The sequence below is a fragment of the Anthonomus grandis genome, chromosome 15 (assembly GCF_022605725.1).
Source record: "Anthonomus grandis grandis chromosome 15, icAntGran1.3, whole genome shotgun sequence".
Classification (NCBI taxonomy): domain Eukaryota; kingdom Metazoa; phylum Arthropoda; class Insecta; order Coleoptera; family Curculionidae; genus Anthonomus; species Anthonomus grandis.
This window is the reverse complement of record NC_065560.1, coordinates 15,126,066-15,144,215: the sequence shown is the minus strand read 5'-3', so window position 1 is coordinate 15,144,215 and position 18,150 is coordinate 15,126,066. Positions and strand designations below refer to the sequence as shown.

Genomic DNA, 18,150 nt, shown 5'->3' with positions numbered 1-18,150 from the left:
TCTTCAGCCAGCCAAGCGTCGATTGACCCAACATCTGGAAGCCTCTACTCTCAGGACAGTGTAGGATCTAGAGAGAGGCGTGTCCTCCCCCAACTCTTTTCACGGATGACTTTCCTTTCCACATCGCTGCACACATCTAGTATATAAGCCTATAGAATAGTAGTTTGCTGTCAGTTTACACTTGATAACGGTTGGAGATACTTACCAACCGAAACGTCGTGTTACATTAAATAAATAAGACAATGCAAGTTCGACAAGATGTTTTCACTGTACCATTGTCTACCACCTTCAAAAAACAAGAAATTTTTAGCTATATATAATAATGTTAATTTAACCACCGTCTATAGATTACAATGTTGTAATCGTTGTTGTTGTAATCTATAGACGGTGATTTAACTTATTGCTATTAGGTTTTAGATTAAAACTAAAAAGTAGAAATTGATATATCTTATTCTAAGCGCAAAATAAACATCTTCAAAGCAAAAGAAATATTAACATTCTTATTCTAAAACCTATTTTAATTCATGTTCTAAAAAATTTGGAATGGCAACACCGCAAGCATAAGCTAATAGCCCCCCACACACGAGGACTCCAGCGCGCGTGATTGGAGTGTGCTGCTCCAACGCACAGGATTGGCACGTTGCGGGCCAAGAATGTGTCCAGTCACAAACATACAAAATAATCGCGCGGGTAAATCCGACACTCTCACACTTATGAGTTTCACATTCAAAGACGTTTGTGGCAGAAAAGTGTGTCGAGTTCTGTAGACTTGGCGGGGCGTGTGGCATTTTAGAAATTTGAAAAGGATTGGCGTTGGTAGTGTTTGCTTGTTCGACAGAGTACACTAGTTAAACTCATGTTAACGTTAAAAAATAAAAGTAGGCGCAGAGCAGTAACTTGTGGAATAATATGCATATATATCGTCCGTACAAAATAAAAAAAAATAAGAAACATTAATGCAAACGGAAAATTAGTAATAAAATGTTGAGGCTAGAAAAAAATTGACAAAAAGACAATTTTTGGGTTACGATATTCCTTATTATGAATTGCATTATTTTGTTATTACTTACCTATATAGTATCACTGATTTTTAATAACAATGGTTTACTACAACGGTTCCTTTTAAAAAGAAATAAAAACGGATCAACACTGCACCGGAACGTCGTGATAACGCACACGATGAAGTCTTCGTTTGTGGAGGCTTTAACTGATTTAAGACGCCTCGTTTCGTGTCGGCTGTAATGCCACTCCAAACCGTGATGATTTGTACCACTAATTGACACTTTTTCGCGGGGTTTTTGAATGGCACACTCCAATCACGCGCGCTGGAGTCCTCGTGTGTGGGGGGCTAATGTCGTCTAAATATTTAATTTCCATAAAAATGCTTTTTATTAGATAAGTACCTTTATTCTAAAGAAGTACATTAAAAAAACGCATTAAGAGTGTATAAACGGTAATATTCTTATAATGTAAAGCATAATATCCTATTATTAATAAATGAATCCTATAGAAGCAAAACCCGACAAATCCAGTTTTGGTCAAAAACGAGGTTATTGTTTTGAACTGTTTACATAATAAAAATCTGCAGATTTAAATAGGTTTGTGGTATCAAAAACCGTCAAGATACGTTAAAATTTAAAGTAGAATATTGATTTTGATAGTTTCAAAATCCGCCAAATCCTAATGTCAAATCCAACGCGTCGTAACAAAACTGACAAATCCATTTCGACCAATCACGGCGCTCCCGGCGTCCACATAATAATAATTTTACGCGCGAATTTGTTACGATGTTTGTTAGTATAACGTTGTTCGCGGACTCAGTAGTATTTTGTACTTTTATTTAATTATTGCCAATTTTTTATTAAATAATAAGTTTTAAGTGCCTAAAACTCTATGAAATGGAATTGGCAGAGTCAATAAAACCTACGATGCCTCTCTTAGCAAGGAAAAGAGTGGCTAAACTAGAAACTTGGAAGAGAAAACGAGAGCAAAATGAGAGAAAGTTTTTTTTTTAACTCATTGACAGTGTTTTGCATAATATTCATTATTCTAGATACAAGAAAAAAAGTTTAAAAGTTTGCCGGAGTATCCAAAATGTGAAAACGCGACAAAATCGTATCAATGGTAGTCAATGGACGATGTTTCAAATTTTCATAACACTTTTTATCTTCACAGAACTAAAATTGAGCAAGACAACCTAATTTTAAAGCACTGCCTGATAAGAGATATTAAACGCAAAAGGACCCAAAATGAAAAAGGCGCGTCTAAAAGAAGTTTTTCAGTTGTTTATAATATTCCCAAGGCCAATACTTTAAAACTGGTTCCAGTTTGCAGGAATGCATTTACTAAAATTTTGGCAGTTGGTAAAGATCAGATTAATGGGGTTTTAAAGAGGTTTAAAGAATCCGGGAAAATGGCGTCTGAAACAAGGGGTGGCGACAGAATTTCTGGAAAATATAGTGCGAAAAAAGAGTCAGTAATGAAATTCATTGAAAGAAATACCAACCCTCCTTATTAAAAAAAGTTATTTTACAATGATTTTTAATACTAATTACAACATTGGCTTTGGTTCACCACGCACTGATGTGTGTTCCGTGGGTCTCCAATTAACAGAAAAAATAAAAAATGAAAAAGACGAAAATAAAAAATAAACTAATGACGGAAAGACATGTACATAAATTACGCGCCAAGGCTTTCTTTAAAAGACGAAAAACTTGAACTAATTACAATATCATTTGATTGCCAGAAAAATCAAGTCCTACCAAAGATTCCTGAGCAATCAGTTTATTATAGCCGCCAGCTTTATATTTACAATTTTACCATTGTTACTGGCAGTTCACACTCACCTCTTACTAAAAATAATGTGTCAATTTATTCTTGGACCGAAGACGAATACCATAAGGGATCAAATGAAATAGCAAGTGCTGTATTTTACAAACTTTGTCAACTAGACCTTATCACCTTAGGAATAAAAATAAAGTAAGACTTGTTGCTGAGGGATGTGCAGGTCAGAATAAAAACTCTACTTTAATTACAATGTGTACCATGTGGCTTAGTCAGAAGGCTCCTCAGTCAGTCTCAAAATTACAAATTATCTTTCCAGTTGTTGGGCATTCTTTTCTCCCTGCAGATCGTGTGTTCGCTCGAATTGAAAAAAATATAAAAAAAGAAGAAGTCTTAGTCTCCGTAGAACAGTACCTAAATATTTTTGCTGATCACGGTAAAGTTTATCGATTTGGATCTGACTTAGAAGTGCACAATCGGAAGAAAGCTTGTAAGGAAACAGTAAAACCTACTGGACAATTGCACTTCTCATTTAATGCATGCAAGAGGTACATATTGAATCGCACTAGTTCTGGACAGGTTACGATTCGAGGAGAGCAGTCCTGTAAATCACAATAGATCTGGGTGTTTTCAAATCAGTCTTAAAAAAGGGCAAGCCACCAACCGACATAAAACCAGTATTAGTTCAAAAGGGTATACAGTAGAAAAAAGGTACATTATGGAGATAAATGGAAAGAACTGAATGAATTGGAATACTATAAGAATATTCTTGAAAAATACGAATTGGAAAATCTGGACATAGAAATTCCAGAAAATGAATAGAATTTGTATGAAAACATGCCTTATTTAAGTGATTTGTTAGTTTAAACTATTTTTTAAATAATGTCGGTATAAGTATATATGTTTGTTAAATTTTTCCTTAATAAAATACGTATTTCAAAAACAAAAGTTTTTTTTTACAAAATACGACAAATCCACTATGGTCAGTTTCAAAATCCGACAAATGGGTTTGTTAGTTTTAAAACCCGACAAAAAAAATTAATTTCAAATAACTTTACACTTAGATGTTTTTCCAGGTTGAATTGTTCAAAATAAGATGCTTGATGACTTGTTCTATGTATATAAAAAAACTTAAAAAGATATTGAGCTTTTAACTTCCCCTTATCGTTTTTTCTCATTTCCCAAAATTTTCTAAAAGTGGATTTGTCGGATTTTGTTTTTATAGGATTCAAATATTTATCGCGTAAATATTTTTTGACGATATCACTGTTACAGATTTCTTGTGTCGGTGGAATCAACAATGCGATCGAGCGGCGTTGCGATGTGGTTGGATTTTTCTCTACTATACGTATCTGCATTCATTTAACTTTAAATATTGACTTCCTTATACAGTATTTTTATATTTTATTAAAAATGCTTCATATTTTGTTACAGTAGTGTTTTATCCTTGTCGAAATAAATGACAAATTTTGATGATATTATAAAGTGTTTTTCTGCCATTTCTACATAAGCATTTGGCATCATTAGAACAGAGATTTTGCAAGCAAACAAACTTTCCACGCCAATGCTAATTCTAGCCTTTAAATGTTCTAAGGTGGTAAAAGTATAAATTCTATATTTTTTTTTATCAGTGATACCGACATATGGCTTGAAAGATTGTCACTTAGAAGACTCTCTGAGCCTGGAAGCTTACAAAAATAGGTTAAACCTCAAAACTAGACTGGTCGAACCAGCCCCTGGTAATTCGATTATACATGGTGGACACAGTGGACCATTTTCGATCCAAGTAGCATACAAATGTTGCGCTTTATAGCTGGTATATGGAGGAAGAACATAACCAGATCCTGCGTCACAAACGCAAATACTAGTTTGGGAGCTATCCATAATACTATCACAATGCTTTTCTCCTTTTTGCAACAATTGTATTCAGGATCATCGGAAAAGTTAATTGTAGTTCACCATGTTTTCCGAAGAAACATTTTCAATAGATTGGTAAAGTTTGTTAAAATATTTTTTTATCACGGTTGATGACACTTCAGCGACTGACGACAGTCTAAGGAACAAACTCATGTCTCGTAACAAAATTCTTTGACTGCTTATATCCCGGAATGTTACTGTGGAAAATGTAACCGTTTTTGCAACGCGATCTACATTTTCACTATTAGTATTAAATCCATAATAACAGTAAGCCGAAAATTTCTTTTGGCTGCAGTGATAACCCCCCTTACTTAAGCATTTTTCTTCAGCAGCAGATAAGATCGTTTAATCCAAACCATATTATTTTTCGCATTTTATTCTATTCTCACTTGTCTGTCTAAGAATTGGCTGCTTATTTCGCACCTCCTTTTTTGTTACGGACTGAGTGAAATAAAAGTAAGTTTCTGTCGTAAACAAAAATATTCTTCAAACAAAATTAATAATAATTTTAGTAAGAATGAAAAAAATATTCTTTAACCTTAAAAAGTGTCTATTTAATCAAATGTTCTAAATACCATCGGTTTGTGTTGAAAAATATACGATCCTGTTTATAGAACTCCCCACAACTGTTTCGGCAGGAATATTATTCAGTCAACAACGAAAATGCTGCTTATCGCAAATGGCACCAAGACCCAAGTTGTGCAAATTTTGTCAACTTTATTGCTTTATTGGTCAAGGTTTATGTAGGTCAAAATTCCACCATTAATTAGGGTAGATTGTTCGATTGCACTGACCGTAATAGAAAAGCCAAACTTGCTTGGTCAGATGTTCGCATCAAACTCTACCGTAGACCCACAAAGCAAAACACCACCGACTTCGCGAAGAAACGCTTCTTCGATAACAAAGATCGAGTCCTCCATCACGGAGATCTTGAAAAGGTTTTCAAGCTTGAACACTAAGAAGGCCACCGGCTCTGATGGAATACCGCCAATAGTATAAAAAAAGTTTAAAGTTTGCCCTTTTGTGCCAGTGTATTTCCGTAAAAAAACTGTAAAATATTAAGCGCAAATTTACACCTAAATTTTCATTAAATTAGGGCCATATAATGCTAAATCTGCAAGAAATAAGGGTAAAACCTAAGTGGATACGTACATAGTTTTCACGTCCGATGAATAACAAATAACCCGTAAGTGTTTACTTTTATTGTTACTTGCTGGTAGCAAACAAACAATTTAATTCAGAAAAATATTACCTTTTCTGGTCAAAGACTTCTTAATTCTGATGTTGATAATGTAGCTAAATTAACCTAATTACTGAAATATTTAATTCTTAATATCTAGATACACTTTAACCTTCAAAACAGTTATTATTTTTGGATGTCTCAAATTATAATTCTTCATTTTTTTTTAAATTTTACATCAAAAATAAGATATACTTATTAAAGTCGCTAGGTTGTTGCTCCTTTTCGACATAATCACCATTTTTCAAAAAAATGTTGAAAATAATAATTATTTACTACTTTATTTAAATCGCATCTTTGGCAGTTGGCGTTGGAGTGAAGTGTTTGTATTATTCATGTCAAACTTTTTGAATGTCATATAAAAAGAGGAAAAAAGTTTTTCTCTTCAGTTTAATCATTTTAAGTAATGCCTAGGCATAATTTGTTTTCAGTTTGGAGATGCGTGATATGCTTTGTGTTTTACGCGCAAGTAAATTTTAATGGATGCATATGCAAGACGCAGGTATCAGGAAATCTTTCCAGATAAACAACAACCAAACCATAAATTATTCCAAAGAATTTATAGTCGACTAAGACAAACTGGATCATTTCGGCCAAAAATGCCTGTTTTACGTCGCCCAAAAAATATTTCCCAAGAACAGGAAGAAGAAATTTTAGTCCGCATAGCAGAAAATCTGAGGTTAAGTACTAGGCGAATAGCAGCAGCTACGGGTGTAAGCAAATCACGTGTTGGTAAAGTACGTCAGAAAGAAGGCCTCTTTATACCAGTTCAGTGTTTGATCCCACCAGATCTGCCAGCCGGAACACAGGTTTGTCGTCAGTTTAAAAATATGCAAAACGCAGATCCAATGCTTATTAGCAGAGTGTTATTCACAGACGAGGCTACATTTACTAGATGCGACGTATTTAACTTTAGAAATGCTCATATTTGGGGTACTGAAAAGATCCATTCAGTTGTCAGTACTCATTTCCAGCATGAATTTAAAGTTAACATTTGGGGTGGTATAATTGGAAACCATATAATAGGCCTTGAACTACCACGTAATTTGAATGAAGACTCGTGCTTAAATTTCTTACGAAATGAACTTGGTCTTTTAGAAGATATACCATTATATGTTAGGCAGAACATGTATTTTATGCAAGATGGAGCGCCAGCGCATTTTTCTCAAAAAAGGAAATTATTTTGTTACTTTTCAAACCAATATACGGAGCTGCACAAAAGTTAGGGGATTTAAAAGGTAAAAACTAACGCAACGAGCGCCCTCTACCGAAAACACGAAAACTGTATATGAAATTTTATTTTTCTTTTTAAAAGATTTGTATGTTCTAAATTTCATGTCAGTATGTCATTTGGTTCAGGACCTGAACGAGAAAAAAACGACAAATCAAATAATACTTTGACACCCTGTATTTCAGTTAGTAATAAAGTTAGGATAAGGCAAGTTGACCTTAATCACGTTATTTTGACGTAAGGAATCTACTGTTGTTCTTTGTCCCATTACTTTCGGGACACCTTGTATAGCTTAAATTTATATGAAATTCTTGTTACACCACCAAGCCTAAAAGTCATATTGATTAAGCTCATTTTCCATTTGACTCTTTAGTACGGTTTCATGCATTTTGAACCAAAATTGGGACTGAAGTAATTAGCCGATAATTCTCGGGCTCCATCTTAGATCCTTTTTTAAGTATCAGTATGATTTTTGCAACTTTTAGACAATTGGGGTAAATGGCCTTTGTAGCTAGCTCAATTTTGTTAACGAGAAGGTTACGTTGAATGAGAAGGTTATGGTCTATTTGCATCTAAAGGTAAGTGCAGGCTTTTTCCCAGCATCATATAAATACCTATGTGCTATATAGTGCTTTTATTTGAAAAAAAACCTATAACGATGTTTATTTATAAAGTTAATTAATTTCTGCATACACGAAAACACTTTTCTTGCTCTGGTAAAGAAAGCATTGGTAACTCCAAGATTTAAAAAGGGTGATTCAAACTTACCTGAAAATTATAGGACAGTCTCGTTACCCGTGGTTTCAAAAATTTTGAAGAAATGCATGGCAATAAAAATTATTTTAACCATAATAATTCTTTTATAGAAAGCCAGTTTGGTTTCCGAAAAGGTAGAAATATTACTAAAGGTGTTATGGGTCTGGTGTCATTTATTCTTGGTTTTTATCGAGGTTACCAGAGAAGGGTGAGTACGTCGTACTAAGCAATCAATGGACTACATTTTAATGCTGACAAAAAACAACCCAGGTTGTGTTTTTTTATAACGGATACTGAAATGTTTAGTGAAAGTTTTACATCAGGTGTTAAGTTTCTGGGAATTAAATCTTGATTCTAGGCTGCTTTGTGCATTGACTCAGTGGTATGTAGACTGAAGAGTAGTTTATATCTGTTGCGGAAACATTGTGTCTTTCTGAATACACTAACAGAAGCATACTTTAGCCTGTTTCACTGTAGACTTTCATATGCTTTTCTTGCACGGAGGCATTCTGCACAATAAGAAAAAATTTTCATGCTTCAGACAAAGGCACTCAGGTGGTCTCTTGACTGGCCTACAAGGAAGACTGTGTAAATGCATTTGTGAACTTGGGGATATTACCTGTATCAAGAATGTCTGTTTTAGAGAACCTAATGCATATAAAAAGCGCATGAATGGTTATGTAATTTCAAGGGGATTTTCATTAGTATGATATCAGGCAAACTTAAAACATATTACCAAACTATTGTCATCGCAAAAGGTCACAGGATGGTCAAAGTTTTTATGGCCCAAAATTTTTTAATGCATTTTCTATTACTGTAAGGAGCCTATCAAACAATGACCGTTTAAAAAATATGTAGTAAATGTACTACCAAAAATCGGAATTATATATTTTTATTCTTAAATTTGGAGGAAGTTTTATTGTAAATAATTGTATTGTCTAAGTTGATAGTTTCTTCGTATTTTTATTTTATACTTGACCTGTATAAACAAAATTGTGTATTAACATGAATAAAACTATTGACTAGTAATTACTTATCAATGACTAATTTTGAAAAATATGAAGAGGGTGCAAGAAACCAGAAAGCTAAACAAAGAGTTCAAATTTTAGGCTGAACTTCATAGAAGATGCTCCAAAAAAATAGATGAAAGATTCAAAAAAATGTTTTTACATTTGTCTTTACTTAGACCCGTTTCGCACCGGGCCACTTTTCGCCGCCACCGGTGTCTGACACTGGTGGCCGCCATATCGCGCCACAGCCGCTGCGACAGAAACTGAGCAGATTTCTCTGAATATAAATAGTTCCAAAATGGATATAGAGGAAGCAGTTTTGATGTCGGCTGCATTATTGATAATTCGACGGCGGCGTAGGCAAAGAAGAAATAATCCTAAAAAGCTATGGATACATCCATTGTTAAGTGACAGACATCAAAAAGGGCTATTTAATACTTTGTTGCTAGACTTAGAGCAAGATGAAAGAACTTTTTTTCAATATTTCCGAATGTCCACGGGTTCTTTTAATGAACTTTTAAATTTATTACAAGAAAGCCTACAAAAACAAGATACCATTTTGAGAAAAGCTATTTCGCCAAAAGAAAAACTTATGGTTACATTAAAGTAAGTAAAAAACAGACTAACTACAAATTACGAAAGATAATACATTATTGATTAAAATCAATAAAGGAATTATCACTGTAATATGAGCTCTGTGAATCTGTAGGAGATGTCAAGCTCAAGGTATTAATCGGGGTCTGATGGAGAGTTGGAAGTGTAGTCTGTGGTGGATGGGAACCTGGGAGATTATGATGATGTGAATAGTTCGGTGGATACGCTGGATATTGCGAGGTAGCAGGAAATAGAGAACCTTGTTGAAACCCGTAATTTGCTCTCTTAAAAACATTCATGAGTTCCATTTTTACATGCATTTTAAAATTATTTGGAATTTTTGTTAATTCTGGAACCAATGATGACAAAAACATTGTATCCTCGTCATAATTAATTTGTGGACGGATACTTTCGTTGGATAATTTATTTTTTATTACATTAAGAAAAGCATTTTCTTCTTCAACTTCTTTTAAAATTTTACGCCGTTTGGGTATATGTTTTTTTCCATTTGCCTCTTTTTTTTGCTTGACACCGGTGTTTCGGTAGGGGTCTTATTGATCTTACATCTTGTATACTGCAACCGACGGATATTTTATTGTTGAGCTTAAAAAAAATAAGTGATGTACTAAAATAATTATCACAGAACATAAGATGAGACTGAAAAAAAATGAAAACTTTGCCATCCTGTATAACGAATACGACGCCCTTTAGACCATGGCTATCCTTCTTTTTTCTTATTTTCACGAGGACTATCATCACTCCCTAAAATATCTGCCTAGCATTAATTAATATCCTGTATAATTGAAAAGTTCCTGAAATCCAGTTTTGATTGGCCTTACAAATGTTACAGCAAAAAATTTTTTGTTTTTTTGCCATTGTACCGGGTGGCCAACTAAGAATGGACGTCGGCGATATCTCAAGCCCTAATAGTCGTAGCGCCTTAAAAAAAAAGTTATAATAAAAGTGGCCAAAAAAAATTCTGGAAATTATTTTGAAGCTCATTGGCCAACCGCTAGAGGGCGCCACAGCTTCTTTAAATCTTAAAATTGCATTTTTGCCAAAAAACCTCCAATAACGTACACTTCAAAATATTATATTAATATTCTAGGAAGATTTCCTCACAAAAAAGTTTGTACAAAAATTTCTGTCAGTTGTCAAATAAAGTAGTGGGGGGCGTTTTTAGCTTGAATAAAGAAAACAGCTGAAAATCAGCTATGACTGGACCGATTTTTTTTAAACATATTTTTTTTTAAGTCTATTGTTGCCTTATTTTTTCAACCAAAAAAAAAACTTTTCCTAAACTCCGCTAGAGGGCGTTAACTTGTGACTAACCCTTTCTGACGGATTATTTCAAAAAACTCAAATGCAACTATATATATTTTTTTACGTCATTAAAAGCGGGGAAGAAAACCAAAGAAACTGGTGAAAACGGCACTTCGATATCATTTCTTCAACAAAAGTTATAAAAAAAAGTGTCCATTTGAAAATAAAAATGACAAAAATGGCAATAAACTCCTATTTGCTTAGACAAACTGAATAAACTCCTTTTATATAAGTATTTTTTTAAACAAACAAACTCATAGTACTCTTTTACAAAATCCGACATACAGGATTGATCGTTATACGTTTATTTATACAGGGTGTTAACTAAACCAAGTTGACCCAATGGGCCTATTTTGGGAAAACTGTGCATAGGAAAGTTGAGTTAGTAGGCTATGGAAACAAAAGTGGCAGGTAACCATGGAAGCAAAATATCATTTCAGTTAAATGTCATTTTAGCGTCTCTTCTTGCGATTGTTAAAGCGTTTTTAAGTCTCGCTAATAACATCCAATAGTTTTCTCGTTAGTTCACCGTATTGTGAACTTTGTTTTTCCAGTTTTCCGTGTTGTGCCAGTTGTTCGTATTATTCCAGTTTTTCCTGTTTTATTCCAGTTTTTTGTGTTTTGTTCAAGTTTTTTGTGTTTTAACTTTTTATCTTTGTTTTTTGTATTGCTTTGTTTAACAATGCTTTACACAAACGAAGAGGCGTTTGACATAATAGGTACTTATTTTGAATGTATGAGAAATGCCACAGTTGCTTCAAGGGTGTATGCGCATCAGTATCCTGATAGACGCCATCCTGCTGCAAAAGTTTTTCTTCGGATCATACATCGTTTGCGAACGACTGGAAACGTTCGGCTGCCTGTGTTTCGGAGACAACGCACGGGACGCACCGAAGACAACATAATAAATGTTTTAGCCTGCGTCGAGTTTAATCCTCACTTAAGTACTAGAACAATAGCGCACGACCTGGGAGTAAGTCGAACTACTGTTCAGAATATTCTTAAGGAGTACAGGTAAGCGATCTTTTGGATATTAATCTTCACTATACGCGATGAGACTTAATTTTCCTAAGGAGAGTTCATTTTTTGATGATGATGTTTTAAATGTAAAATTATTTAATTTTTACACGAAAAGCACCAAATTGGTCTATTCTGTTGAATCAGCAGTCATTATCTTGTTCCAGGTTTCATCCATATCATTTAGTCCTGCATCAAGAATTAAGTGCACAAGATTTTGACCGAAGGCTGGAGCATTGTCACTGGCTTTTGGGATGATTGCAGAGGATCCTCAGGTGCTTTCAAACATATTGTGGACAGATGAGGCTACATTTCACAGCAATGGAGGCGTGAATCTCCACAATATTCATTACCGGTCACCAACGAATCCGCACTGGATGCGAGATGTGCAGCATCAAGGCCGTTGGTCTTTAAATTGTTGGGCAGGAATATTAGGAGGTCGAATTATCGGCCCATTTTTTTTTAACAACGCACTAAATGGTGCAAATTATTTGCAGTTTTTAAGGGAGGAATTGCCAATTTTATTAGAGGATGTGCCCCTTGAAATTCGCCAACGAATAATGTTCCAGCACGATGGCTGTCCAGCACATTTCGCCCGAAATGTTCGGAAGTTTTTAGATGCTACCTACCCTGGTAAATGGATAGGACGGGGCGGTACCTTTCCATGGCCGGCTAGATCACCAGACCTAACGTGCCTGGATTTTTATTTATGTGGTCGAGTTAAAGAAATTGTTTTTGCAACAAGACCTACGACGCGACAAATTATGATTGGCCGGATTAGGGATTGCATGCAGACTCTCTCATTTGCTGAGGTAGAGACTGCAGTTTTGTCTACAGAACATAAGATGTTTCAGTGCATAGAAAATGATGGAATGCATTTTGAACATTTGGGGAGGCACTAAATAAATTATGTGTATAACATATTATTTATTGTACCACCTAAGATTTCTTAAAATTGTATTTAGAATTTAAATATCAAATAACATATTATACAGTGTTCTATTTAAAATAAGCAAGTTTTCATTTACATCCGGTATCATCAAAATTGTTACAAGTGTCAAATTATTTTATTGTTGTATATTTAATTAACTTTTCTATGGTATGGTGCCAAATTTTCAAAACAATCCTATAGAACAACTATAAACTGTATACACAGTTTTCCCAAAGTAGGCCAATTTGGTAAACTTTATTTAGTTAACACCCTGTATAAATAAACGTATAACGATCAATTCTATATCTTGGATTTTCTAAAACACTACTGAGTTTGTTTCTTTTTAAAAATACTTAGTTAATACGAGTTTATTCAGCTTGTCTAAGCAAATAGTAATTTATGGCCATTTTTATCACTTTTATTTTCGATTGGACACTATTTTGTTAATAAGTTTAGTTTAACAAGTGATATCGAAGTGCCGTTTTCACCAGTTTCTTTGGTTTTCTTCCATGCTTTTAATGACGTAAAAAAATATATAGTTGCATTTGAGTTTTTTAAAATAATCCGTCCGAAAAGGGTTAGTCACAAGTCAACGCCCTCTAGCGGATTTTAGGAAAAGTAATTTGAATTTTTTTTTGGTTGAAAAAATAAGGCAACAGTAGACTTAAAGAAAAAATTGTTTAAAAAAAAATCGGTCCAGTCATAGCTGATTCTTAGCAGTTTTCTTTATTCAAGCTAAAAACGCCCCCCACCACTTTATTTGACAACTGACAGAAATTTTTGTAGAAACTTTTTTGTGAAGAAATCTTCCTAGAATATTAATATAATATTTTGAGGTGTAAGTTATTGGAGGTTTTTTGGCAAAAACGCAATTTTAAGATTTAAAGAAGCTGTGGCGCCCTCTAGCGGTTGACCAATGAACTTCAAAATAATTTCCAGCATTTTTTTTGGCCACTTTTATTACAATTTTTTTTTAAGGCGCTACGACTATTAGGGCCTGAGATATCGCCGACGTCCATTCTTAGTTAGCCACCCGGTACATTACCTCGTTAATAAGTTTTTCACACTTTCATCCTTATTTTATTAACCTCCTAATTTCCTTATCGGGTTGTTTTATGTAGGAATATAAAATTAAAATCAAATAGTCGATATTGTATTTGTCGGTCTTTAAAACACCTCGCTTTTTGTCGCCACCTTTTGTCGAATTTCATTCCACATCCGAACACTGTTAAAAAAAATAAGGGAATACATAAAAAGAATGCTTTTAAAAATTTATTTAGTTCACCATACAATTCAATAATAATATTACATGAGTTAGAATAACTCATATTAACCCTATTCTAAAAACGAAAAACAAATAAAAGATATAATAACCGCTATTTACAGCATAAAATAAATAAAAATCATTAGTAAAAACGCGTTTTTTTAACACACCATTTGGGTTACTCGAAACATCATTTAGAAAAATATCGATCTCCTCATTGTTCTTCTGCAAATAGCTTTTTTTCACACGTCTTTCGAAAAGATCTAAGAAGTGTTCTGACCTAAAAAAAGGTGTACTGTAACACTCTGTATATCCAAATAGTCGCTTCAAAATACATATTAACAAAAGATCGAATGAGAGTTGAAAATCAGGCCTGCGACCTTGGTAATTGACACATGGCGCAATTTTGCACGTCCGATTCGTTGAGGAAAGTGCAGAATGGACAGGGCCACTTATCGCCACCTCTTGGTGCAGCTGAGTTATTTACAGCACCTGAAGCTACGCTACCCGGTCTAGAAAAAAAATCTAGTATAAATTCACAACATACAAATTGAGATGTACTATTTTAGACTTGTAGTATACAGGGTGGTCCAAGAAAATTTAACCACGTATTCTACAACAGAAATAAGACCAAATTTGTAATTTAAATGTATGTCGAGAAGTGCCTTCCGAGATACAGGGTATTAAGATTATAAGAAAAACAGTTTTTTAATTTATTACTTTTACACTGCTTGAAATATTGCGATGAAATTTTGGATGAAGCTTTTATCAAGTATCAGGAAATTTCTGAATATTTTTAGACAAAAACATAATAATCCACTGGTGTTTCCAAAAGTAAAAATCACTTTTCAAATCCTCATTTAATTTCGAGAGCATTCGGTTTCATAATATAATAATAAGACTATCTTTTTAAACGAAACATGCATTTAAAAAAGAGTTAACAGACACACCTAAATAGGAATTTAAAGAAGATGTTCGCGTATGAACCATATTGCTGAATAATTCACATTGACGTCTAATAGATTCGATAGCAGCTATTAAATTTTGATTTCTTAATTCCTCCTAAGCATTTTAAACGCGACCAATAAGTTCTTTCCCTGAGTTCACAGAAATTGCAAATACGATTTCTTTCCTCAAAACCTCCATATGAGGAGAGATAATACCGTGGAGGCCAACTGACTAGTTCCTTCTTTTAACATTGCTAGGAAAATGGGCTGAACGCCCGTCAAGTTGAAATCAAGCCATTAATTTAAATTATAGCGGAATATTTTCCCATATATTGGCATGCTCTGCTATTAGAAATTGTAAAACCCTATTTAATAATCCATAATATGGTATTAAAGAATACTTTATTCCGCTCAATTCAGTGAAAACTCCATTGTCAAAAGAATAACCTTCGCTATCCATCATGCGGATGGCGTTTGACCGGGAATATTCCCTGCTACCTGCTTTCGCCCAGTTTACATTTGCCATTTCATAGGAGAAATAGATACCGATTTATTCCGGACTCAGTGGCGCCCACTTGTCACAGTGGCATAATTACTGTACTATACAGGGTATTAATTTGAAAACATTCAATGCAAATACATCTAAGCGTCTCAATTATCTCTCTCAAGCATCTAATTAAATAAAATAACACTTCACAAAAACAGAGTTTATTTTATAAAATTTAGGAATTTTTTTTATGCAGGTGAATACTACTCCAAAAGACTTTTAATTTAAGGTACCACAAAAGAGAGAGAGTCATTTAAAATTTTGGGGTTGGGGTAAATCGTGCCCAAGGGATGACTCACCCTACAACCAAAATATGGTGGTTGTAGTTCCCCCCTACCTGTATAACTTTTTTAGATTTTAGCAGGGATGTTTGCATTGGAAGTTCTCAAATTGACATCCTGTATAGTTACTGTACGTTTTAATTAAATTATTCTACCCTAAAAAATACACTGGGAGATACAAGACAGTGATGGACGGTCTTCTCAGGAAGCTAGAACTTGAAGGATTCTATGCACAGGGATTCTACGTGGACGACGGACTAGTGATGGTCACGGGTAAATTCGTGAACACAGTCTGTGAGCGAATGCAAGTCGCGTGCAGGATAGTGGAATAGTAGTGTCGGGAGACAGGGCTGTCGGTCAACCCCGAAACGACCGAGTTCATTCTCTTTAATAAGAGGCGGAATTTGACAGGCTTTAAACCTCCCATTATGTATCAGACTCGCCTAACTTTGAGGCAGCAGGTCAAATACTTGGGAGTCATTTTAGACAGCAAGCTCACGTTTAAAACTCACGTAGAGCAGGCAGCAAATAAGGCAACGGCCCTAATATGGCAATTACGGCGAACAATAGGTACAATGGGATCTTAAACCCCATGTTCTCCACTAGCTTTATACGGCAGTCATACGACCGAGGATCTCGTAGGGATCCGTGGTATGGTGGCCAGCCGTATTAAAGGTCACCAACGCCCAAAAGCTGACCAGACTGCAAAGACTGGTCTGCTTGAGAATTACTGGAGCTATGAGAACAACACCTGCGACACCACTAAATATTCTTCTTGGCTACCGGACCTCCCAGTCTGGATTGAGAGGGAGGCCATTTCGGCGTATAAGAGGATGAGAGATAGCGGAGGGTGGCGCAATGTTCACTTAGAACAAGGACATATGACGATTGCTGTCAGGTGTAAGAACATACTGTAGCGCGTAACTCGGTTCAAACCAATTTATTTCCAACCCGTGTGAGTCATACATACCATCCAACCACAAAAAAAAACTAAGTCCAGACAAGCAAATTTTGTTTTAAAAGATTCAAAGATTTGGTGGCCGCCAGCTTTTAGACAGTGGAGAAGGTAGTGGGAGAAATTTTAATAAGAGCGCCACTTGATTTAAATATTTTACACCAAACCCTGATATATTATGATGGTAATATAAGCCCCCCTTAATCAAGAAAATGATGACCTATATTTATGCTTATACCTAGATCCTTAAAGCTGAAAATAATTTGGGAAAAACTCAAATAACAATCCATAGTTCCACCAGATTGTTATAATCATCCAAGAATTTACATAGTCACTTCCATTTATATAAAAAAATTAAATTCCACTGAGATATTTAAATTTAGATAACACCGCCCAACAGCATGTATGTTGCATGGAATATTTTTATGATTCTAGGCTTATTTTTAATGCTGATATTAAATAATGTCATCAGTTTATATGTGTCAGCTCTAGTTTTTGAGTTAAAAGGAGGGAGTATTTTTTGGGAATTAAAAATACACTCAACGTACAAACATTTTTAATTACAAGAACTATACACTCAGGAATTTTCTTTTATATGATTTTCTACTAGTTTTGGATGAACTGCTACTCTGAATACTCCAGCAAAAATCGGCCAACATATGTGCATCCCAGCGACCCTGAAATCGTTTCTCCATGGTTCGAAGATCTTGGTGGAATCGTTCACCCTGTTCTTCACTCAGTCACCGAGATTTTCAGGAAAATGGTGTAAATGGCTGTGTAGGAAGTGCACTTTGATGCTCTTGTTACATCCAAGTCGCTGGAAGTGCGACAACATCTCTTCGACGTGCGCAATGTAATCATCACCCTTCCTATTACCTAAGAAATTTTGGATAACCCAAACAAAGGAATCCCATGCATTCTTCTCAATTTCTGACATTGAGCTGGTGAAATTAGGATCGTTTACCAACTTGCGAATTTGTGGACCATCAAATATACCTGCCTTGAGTTTTTCTGAACTTAGACTTGGAAATTTCCTTGAAATATATTTGAAACATTCACCATCTTTATTTAATGCCTTAACATATTGCTTCATTAAACCTAGTTTAATGTGCAGGGGTGGCAATATGATACGATCTCGTGGCACTAGAGGTTCATTTATAACATTAAGACTACCTGGAAGTAGTGCTTCCCTAGAGGGCCATTCTTTTCTTGACCAATGTTCTGATTTTGCTCTACTATCCCATAAACACATAAAACAAGGATATTTAGTGTAGCCTCCTTGTTGTCCTAAAAGGAAGTTCATCATCTTAAGATCAACGCAAATCACCCATTTATGATCGTTATATTTGATTT

The 18,150-nt window shown here is 34.7% G+C and overlaps 1 protein-coding gene across 1 annotated transcript in view; it reads right to left on the bottom strand.

Annotated features, from left to right (window-relative positions):
- Nucleotides 1-14,062: 14,062 nt before the first annotated feature.
- The window catches only part of LOC126744905 (nuclear protein localization protein 4 homolog), a 128,616-nt gene continuing 124,528 nt past the window's right edge, over nucleotides 14,063-18,150 (bottom strand). The window contains exons 11-12 of the mRNA XM_050452493.1: nucleotides 14,403-14,579; nucleotides 14,063-14,347 (exon numbers count right to left, since the gene is read on the bottom strand). Coding sequence (XP_050308450.1) covers nucleotides 14,435-14,579 — 145 coding nt within the window. The 3' untranslated portion in view covers nucleotides 14,063-14,347; nucleotides 14,403-14,434. The remainder of the gene's footprint in view (nucleotides 14,348-14,402; nucleotides 14,580-18,150) is intronic.